This window comes from Puma concolor, chromosome A1 (genome assembly GCF_028749965.1).
Source record: "Puma concolor isolate L17-30 chromosome A1, mPumCon1.1.hap2, whole genome shotgun sequence".
Classification (NCBI taxonomy): Eukaryota; Metazoa; Chordata; class Mammalia; order Carnivora; family Felidae; genus Puma; species Puma concolor.
The window spans coordinates 216,721,996-216,730,422 of record NC_141667.1 but is presented as its reverse complement, the minus strand read 5'-3'; the positions used below and the strand labels follow the sequence as shown (position 1 = coordinate 216,730,422).

Here is an 8,427-nt window from a genome sequence, read left to right as displayed (position 1 = left end):
TCGTATTAATTGAGATGGATTTAACTTAATTTAATTAAGAGGATTAAAGAAAACTTTATCTCATCCGTTCATTTATCAACAATGATTGAGTGGAGCCTGGGTGGCTCAGTAGGTCAGGTGTCAGGCTCTTGATCTCAGCTGGGGTCATGATCTCAAGGTTCCTGGGATCCAGTCCCACATGGGACTCTGTGCTATTGGTACAGAGCCTGCTTGGGATTCTCTCTCTCCCTCTCTCTCTCTGCCTCCCCCCACCCCCCAAGCGGACACGTGAGCTTTCTCTCTCCCCCTCTCAAAATAAATAAACTAAAAAAACAAAAACAAAAAACAATGATTGAGTCAGGCCCTGTTCTGACTCCTGAGGTACAGCAACTAACAAAACAAAGTCCCCTGTTCATAGAGCTTACGTTATAGGGCTCTGCTGTCCAATAAAGTTACTAGCCATGGATATTTACATTTAAATTAATCAAAATTAAATAGAAGTAAAATCTCAGTTCCAGTGCCACACTAGCCACATTTCAGGTATTCAGTAGCCACTTGTGGCCTATTGGCTACTGTATTAGAGCAGATACAGAACATTCCCATTATCAAAGTAAACTCTTGAACGGCTCTGCTCTAAAGGGAAGAATTTGCCTTGTAACTTGACTAAAGTAATGATTTGTTAGCAGAGTACAAAGAGCCTAGGTGAAAGGAGCAAGAGAATTCATTAACAGATCTCAGAATGAAGGGGTTCAGACCATGCGCCAGGAACAGTCCAGCTGGCTCATTCCTAAATCACCTTCTGTCACAGTCATAAACTACACTCCTACCTCCCTAATTCCGTATTAAGCAAATTCCTTTTTCTGTAACTTGACGACTTTCTATACTACACATAACCAGCTAGGAATTTCTCATTCTACATTAACGGTATTCTTGTTTTGCAAATCAATCTCGTACGAGTTTGGTAAATATTAACTTCCCTGAACTTGACCCCCAGTGAGTAAAGCGAACACTACTAAGCTGCGAACCAGACCCTTTGCACTGTGAGTACAGAAAGGACTATTAGTTGCCTACATTCTTCCTTAATAACAAAATCCTGATTTCACTTAGGTGGCGACGAGCCAGTGTCCATGAGCTGGAAGACGACAGTGTGCGGCCTTCCCTGCAAGTAGATGTATCCATGTAATTGTTTGGTGGGATTGTGGCCAGGGTACAGGGCTGCAAGGGCACCTGGCTCCGGCGGTGGGGGGGGGGGGGGGGGGCGGTCCCAAACAGACCAGATTCGGTCACTCACTGCTGACAAAATCCAACGGCAGAGAGATGAGTGGCAGTGAAACAGGCAAAGGACTAGGGTCTCAAAGACTGTCTCCCAAGTGCTGAAAATACTTCCGGCTTTACGTAAGGAAAGTGTGGGGCAAAGGTGGGTGGGTAAATGCAGGTGAGCAGTGAAGGTCAAATTCATCATTGTTTTGGAGTCAATCATGGGTGGTGTCTTATGGGATCAGGGCGGTCCTCATGGCGTGAGGGGGTAGTTTTGATTCCCGTTGAGGATGCTTTTGCCCTCAGGATCTTCCACCTGAACTAAGAGCCAAGCTGGAAAGAAGAATCCAACTAGAAAGCTTGAGGTCAAAATGGAGGCAGAGGAAATCCTCTTTCAGGACTTCTGGAATAGCTCCTTAGAAAGGAAACACACAGCTGGAATGTACCTCTCTTGTCCTCCCCTTTTCTTGCAGCCTGCAAGGTGAATGTGATGGTTGGAGTTCCAGAATCTATTGTAGACCACGTAGGTGGTGGAGAAGAAAGGAAGATCCTAGGCCCCTCGTGCCCGTGAAGCCACCAAATCAGGCTGGACTGCATATCCCTGAATTTCTTTTATATGAGAGAATAACCCCTTATATTGAAGCTATTGTAGTCAAGCCTGAACTGATAAAATGGGTGAACTCTCATGAGGTGCTTTTCTCCTGTGACGACTTGTGTGAAAAGGCCGCAAGTCATGGTCTTTGAGACCTCTTCAATTGTGAGAGATAACAAGTCATATTCAGCTGTAAAATTTAGGACCATCTTAGATTTTTGTTATACGTCCCTGAGCAAATCATTGTAAGAAGTTAAATATCATAGAAAATTTCAAATGATGCCAAAGCAAAAGCTAATCAGTTAGATAAAGGCCAAATCCTTCCAATTTGTCAGTGGCTTGCAATTAGTGAATAATTTTCCCTATTTACATTACTGGTGTTCTAAGTAGGTATTTTCAAGGTACAGCACAGAGTTTTTCAGTCAACAGGATGGAGCTTACAAAATATCCGAAATTTCAAATCAGATTTTCCTAAGATTTTTTTTATGATTTCAAGTCTCTGAATTACCATGAACTATCAAACATTAACCTGAGTTAGAAATCTCATAAGTTGAATTCTTTCAGGGATTTGCAATTAACGTTATGATTAAATAGAACGTCTTTAATACAACTAAATCCCTAAAATATCTCCAAATAGCATAATTAGAGGATTAATGGAATAGTTTCAGCAATATTTTATAAAGTAATAAAAATATGAGAAGAATTATGCATCCAAATTCAACCAATATTTATTGACAACCTATTAAGGACACCAGGCTTTTTTCATTGCCTTATTTAAGATCCCCAAACCCCCCTTTTTTGTTTAATGTTTATTTTTGAGTGAGAGACAGAGTGCGAGCGGGGGAGGGGCAGAGAGTTGGAGGCGGGGCGGGGGATGGGACACAGATTCCGAAGTCTCTGAGCTGACAGCACGGAGCTACACGTGGGGCTACAACTCACGAACTGAGATCATGACCTGAGCCAAATTTGGAAGTCAGACGCTTAACCATCTGAGCCACTGAGACACCCCTTCCAAAACCGTTTAACTCTGGAAACACTCCATTCTATGCTTGGGCTTAGGGAACCTGGCTTTCCTAAGGTTGCAGGACTAGTAACAGATAAAGCCAAGATTTCAGTCTAAGGTCCTTCAACTTCAGTACTCTTTTTCTCTGTGGCTTTTTAAAAACTTGAAAAAAATGTTTTTAATTGAACATATAACTGGAGAGGAATGGAGGGAGCAGTTTAGGCGTACTAGATCAGTAAATGGGAATTTTCTAAATAACTTAAAATGTTAAAGCTGAGGAAAATAATTGATGATATGCCTGGGATAATCTGTTTCACTCCTAACATCCCAGAAATAATTCCCAGGTTTGAAAGACCCTCCAGAGACCATCTGTCAGATGTCCATTTGTTTTCAAATCGCCTTCATGCCATTTTTTAGTTTCTTCCCAGTTACCCAGGGCCTTCTGGGCTGCCCTTCTGGGAGGATACTATTTCCTGGCTCTTTTCCCTTTTAACTCTTCCATCATCTCAATGCACTGTCCTATGCTCTGCTCTTTCCCAAGAGCTGCGCTCTCTTACTGGGCAGAATGCTTTATTACCGCATTTAGGGAAAAAAAAAAAAAAAAAAGTTAATGTATTATAATTGCCCGATTATTTGACTTACTAGAACAAAAACTTCTGTTAAGGATAGGGCTGGTTTTAACTTGTTTACAATTAGGACGTCCGTGCAAAACCCGGTGCTAGGGACCCCACAGAGCATAAAAAATACTCGTGGAATGAAACAAGCTCTCGGGTTTCACGCAAAAAGGGAAATTGTTTCACTAGGAGTTTATTTTGCTTTACACCTAATAATTGGGTCTAAAGTCCAAATAACATTTGAGCAGGTGGGAAACTCCCTATTTCTAACTCTCCAGCATCTAGGATAGAATTTCGACGTCATCTTAAAGTGACAATATAGCCCTTTTATCAAACCAAGGACATAATTCAAGACCCAGTGCAAAACAAAGTTCTCCAGCAGTCGGCCTCAGGAATCCGCAAGCTTTCGAACACGGAACCCAACTGGGAGATGGAAACCCCATCATGTAAACTCCCACGACACCTTCCTTCCTTCCCACAGACTTTCAGCATCCCCACGACGGATCCGAGGGCTGGCGGGACTACCTGTAGCCCACCACCCGGACTCAGTCCTGTCCCACGAAGGCGTCCGAAAACTACAGCTGGGGCAAGCGCCTGGGCCAAATGCTAAAAAGTTCCCCGAGGCCTCGCGAGACCCAGGAGGGAGGCCAAAACCCGGCCTCTGTCCTCATCGTCGTGGAGAGCCTCGCGGTCTCCCCCAGCCCCGACCCTCCGTAAACGCGAACTACTCTACAACAGTTGACATTTGGGTTCCCAGAAAAGGGTGGGAGCTGCGGGGCAGAGGCGTCGGGCGGAAGCTTGAAGAGATTTCATCTACGCTCCACCCGGTCCCACCTCCCAGGACAGCCCGGCAGGGCAGGTAGGGGCAGGGCCCCAGGCCCCGCTTCCCCCACTCTCCCCACTCGGGGCCGGAAACCCCTTTCCCCTCCCTCCAGAGCTCCCCTCCCCCACCACGAGAGCGGCGGAACTCGGCATTGTGTACCAGGGACGAGTCCCCGGATGCTCGCCTCTCCTCCCCGGCCCGCGCCTTGGCTCCACCCCCAGCGCGGCTCTGCGTGCCACGTCACCGCTTGCAGCGCTTCCGGAGGCGCAGCGGGCGATGACGTAGGGGGACGTGCCCTCTATATGAGGTTGGGGAGCGGCTGAGTCGGCCTTTTCCGCCCGCTCCCCCCTCCCCCCGAGTGCCGCTCCGGCTGCACCGCGCTCGCTCAGAGCTCCCGGCTCCTGCTAAGCTAGCGCCGCCGTCGTCTCTCCCCGGCCGCCGTCATGATCATCTACCGGGACCTCATCAGCCGTGAGTCGTGACTTCACTACTCCTACTGCCGCGCGCAGGGGACAGGGGTGCGGGTGGGGGCGGGGGTGACGGACGCCCCTGCTGTCGTGGGCCTAGGGGACGCTGGCGGCCTTTCCGGGAGCGAGGAGGCGTCGGTGCCTGGGGCACGCGTCGGGGTTTCGAGCGCCCGGGGAGGGGTGGGGGCCGCGTGCGGCCGGCTGGCGCGGGAAATGGCGCCGGTTCCAGGCCTCCGGGCGCACCGTGACCGGCGGGTTTGTGTCCCCGAGCAGATGATGAGATGTTCTCCGACATCTACAAGATCCGGGAGATCGCGGACGGGCTGTGCCTGGAGGTGGAGGGGAAGGTGAGTCGGTCGGGCCGCGGCGCGGGGGAGGCAAGGCCGGGCAGGCTCGGGTTTCCGCCGCACCCCCGCCCGAAGTTGTGCAATCCTCTCCGCTGCCTCCTGGCGGAGGAGACGCTTTTTCCGGGCTCGGGTTTTTCTAGAAAAGTGGAGGCGGAGCTGAGCCTGGAAATAGGTCCGCCGGCTTGGCGCCCATCCTCCTCCCGGGCGATCCGGGACAGGTAGCCTCGAGTTGGGAGCCCCAAGCCTTTCCACATTTGCTTTATCCGTACTTGCTCATCGACCTAAAATCCCACACAGAACTTCTCCTTGGGTGTAAATGATCCCGTTTTTGTTGCAGTCAACAAAGAATTCTTGTTGAGTTATGGTGTTTCAGGAAATTTCGCGGTGCATGACTTTTTTCTCCATAACGATGTGTTAGTGGTTTTTTAACAAGAGTCCAAAGTGTCTGGGGGGACGCTGATGGAAGCATGAGCTGCTGACATAGATCTTCGGGACGCGTTTATGCTAAGGTCAAAAGTGTTTGAAGCAACTATTTTTTCTTGATGTAGATGGTCAGTAGGACAGAGGGTAACATTGATGACTCGCTCATTGGTGGAAATGCCTCCGCCGAAGGCCCTGAGGGCGAAGGTACCGAGAGCACAGTAATCACTGGTGTGGATATTGTAATGAACCATCACTTGCAGGAAACCAGCTTCACAAAGGAAGCCTACAAGAAGTACATCAAAGATTACATGAAATCGTAAGTGAACCTGGTGCAACCTTCCTACTGTCTGGAATCCTGGGGATTTAGGAATATGCTCACTTTAAGTTCTTAGCAGGCATACTTGGCGAAAGGTCTGAACCTTTTTCTGTGGATGAGCTCATGGGGATAGTTGCTTTTCTAGAAGTAAACGTATGAGCATACTGGAGCATGCAGTCTGGTTTCAGCCTTTTAGAATCTTATTTTGGAAATAACATGAAATCCAAAATTGTGAATGGTCTTGAAACTTGCCTCTTGTGAGCTACTAGTTTCTTGATTGTGCCATGTTAATTTTGCCCAGTGACAGCTAGTTGCCCTTTCAGTGGTTGCTGGATTCAGTTTGGGTTTCTTTAGTGAATAAAAATTTGTTTTGCTGAGAACTCCGTACTTTAACCTGTTAATGAAATATTGTTGTAGAATCAAAGGCAAGCTTGAAGAACAGAGGCCAGAAAGAGTAAAACCTTTTATGACAGGGGCTGCAGAACAAATCAAGCACATCCTTGCTAATTTCAAAAATTACCAGGTAAATACCTTAAGTGTTTGTATCAAAGCATTGTATAATCTTAACTGCCAGCGCAACAAATTACTTGATGAACCTTTGATGTAATTGTGGCTATTTCCTGGGTCTTGTGAGCGGTTTAAATACTTCATAGATTGAATTCCAGTAGTCTGGGCTGTGGAAAGTAGCCTTCCCTGCTCCCAAGTGTGTTTCCAGATCTTGCCTTGTTGCAGAATCTCATCCCTACTTGCTTCCCAGATGACTTTTTTCATTTCTTCCTCTCTGGAATTGCTTGTTAACGTCCTAAGTGGTCTTCCAGTTTTCTTTCTAATTTACAAGTCCAGTGTGTTACTGCTAGTAGAGTTCTTTCTAAACTTGTTCTGTTGGGAAACTCAGTGACTTTGCCTTACTTCTAAGACTTAATACCCTGGCTCTTTTTTTTCTGTTTAATGTGCTCTTTCATTGTATGTTCCGTGTGCTTGATGATGTAAACAGGCTTTTACAGAGTTTGGAATTGTATATGTGGGGATGAGGGAGTAAGTTTCCAGAACACCTAAAGTGTTCCTAGATTGCTCTGTACTTACTTTGCTCATTTATTAGTGTCATTTGGTGAACAGGAAGTTTGCTTTTTTTTTTCCCCCCCTCTCCTGGTGAAAGTCTCTCTTAAATTGTGGTGTTCTAAATTCTCCTTTGATTGTTTCGTCGTAGTTTGTTTTGGTATGATGTGTATATAAAGGTCTAATCCTGGGTATTTGTTTGCTTCCTGAGTTCTTTATTGGTGAAAACATGAATCCGGACGGCATGGTTGCCCTGCTGGACTACCGCGAGGATGGTGTGACCCCATATATGATCTTCTTTAAGGACGGTTTAGAAATGGAAAAATGTGTAAGTATCAGGAAGTGGGTTGAGATCCGCATTGTAAAAATGGACACATCTCAGATGTGACTCCTTGTTTCCTGCCACTGGGATGGTTAGAATGGGTTTTACAACACTCTTGAAAGATACAGGTCTGGGTCTTCTTTCTCTTTCTTTGGGGGTCTAAAAGGGTTGTGTTTTACACGGAAGAGATTTTTATGGCACAGAAAGGCACTTAAGAGTTTTTTTTATCTACACAGAAAGCTTGTGTTTAGGCGGCTTAAATCCTAGCTTCCACGCTAAACTGATGAGAAACAGCACTGTGTTAATCTTCCCCCGTAGAAATGGCCCCCTTTATATTTTGCCACACGTGTGCGTGAGTAGCATGTATGGCACGAAACGTTTTCCACTTTGGTTTACTGATAACGGGCAACTGGTCATTGAAAGTCTTGACATTACTAGCTTTTAGTAAATAAAGTTAGAGCTGGCTGCTGACCCCGACGCAGCCTGCTTTAGTAAAACTAAATGTCTACTATGCACGGAATTGCTGGAGGCAGTACAGAAATGAACGCATTCGTCATCCTAGCTCTCCCAAGGCTTCCATATAAATCAGGAGCAAGATAAACTTTAGGCTACACTAAATAACATCAGAGGCAACAGTGGACTAAAATATCCTCGGATGGTACAGATGATTCGGTGAGGGGATCATCCCAGGCTTGTCTGAGGTTTTTGTTGGTGGAACGTGTGAGTGGGACTTGCTCCAGAATGAGGCATCTAGAAAATGTGCTACCTCTGAGTTGGTAAGGATGGCTCTGCATCCACTGATAGACCTCGAACAGTTGGCCGTTGTTCTTTTGGTTTGCACTAGGATGCGAAAGGAAAAAATCCCCGCGCTTTCTGTCTGTCTTTGTGGCAGCCCGGATTGAATAGGGGAATACACCTAGAGCCTAGAAATGTTAAATATATTTTTGCATTGGCTAAAAGTGTTAATTCAGGCTTCCTTGTTTTTACAGTAACGAATTTGGCTCTTAACTTTGGACGTATCACCTGTCGTCCTAGCTGGCTCCTACTCATCCACACGACACCAGGACTTAGACGAATGGGACTGACGTCATCTTGAGCTCTTCATTTATTTTGACCTTGGTTTATGTGGAGCGGAGGCATTGTTTTTAAGAAACCATGTCATGTAGGTTGTTTAAAAATAAAATGCATTTAAACTCATTTGAGAGAATGCCTCTTAGTTTAATACATA

At 46.2% G+C, this 8,427-nt stretch overlaps 1 protein-coding gene, 1 long non-coding RNA gene and 1 other non-coding gene across 3 annotated transcripts; all 3 read left to right on the top strand.

Annotated features, from left to right (window-relative positions):
* Positions 1 to 1,018: 1,018 nt before the first annotated feature.
* On the top strand, positions 1,019 to 1,922 carry LOC147584764 (uncharacterized). Its single transcript, XR_015253072.1, has 2 exons — positions 1,019 to 1,158; positions 1,710 to 1,922. It is a non-coding gene; the product is annotated as an uncharacterized LOC147584764 (long non-coding RNA).
* A 2,654-nt stretch (positions 1,923 to 4,576) lies between these two features.
* On the top strand, positions 4,577 to 8,396 carry TPT1 (tumor protein, translationally-controlled 1). The gene is made up of 6 exons (XM_025924993.2): positions 4,577 to 4,739; positions 5,009 to 5,082; positions 5,631 to 5,821; positions 6,239 to 6,344; positions 7,089 to 7,205; positions 8,189 to 8,396. Exons 1-6 carry the CDS (start codon positions 4,712 to 4,714, stop codon positions 8,189 to 8,191), a joined length of 519 nt encoding a protein of 172 aa, XP_025780778.1. The 5' UTR covers positions 4,577 to 4,711; the 3' UTR covers positions 8,192 to 8,396.
* LOC112861879 (small nucleolar RNA SNORA31) lies at positions 7,988 to 8,117 on the top strand. The gene has a single exon (XR_003223754.1). It is a non-coding gene; the product is annotated as a small nucleolar RNA SNORA31 (small nucleolar RNA).
* Positions 8,397 to 8,427: the final 31 nt, after the last annotated feature.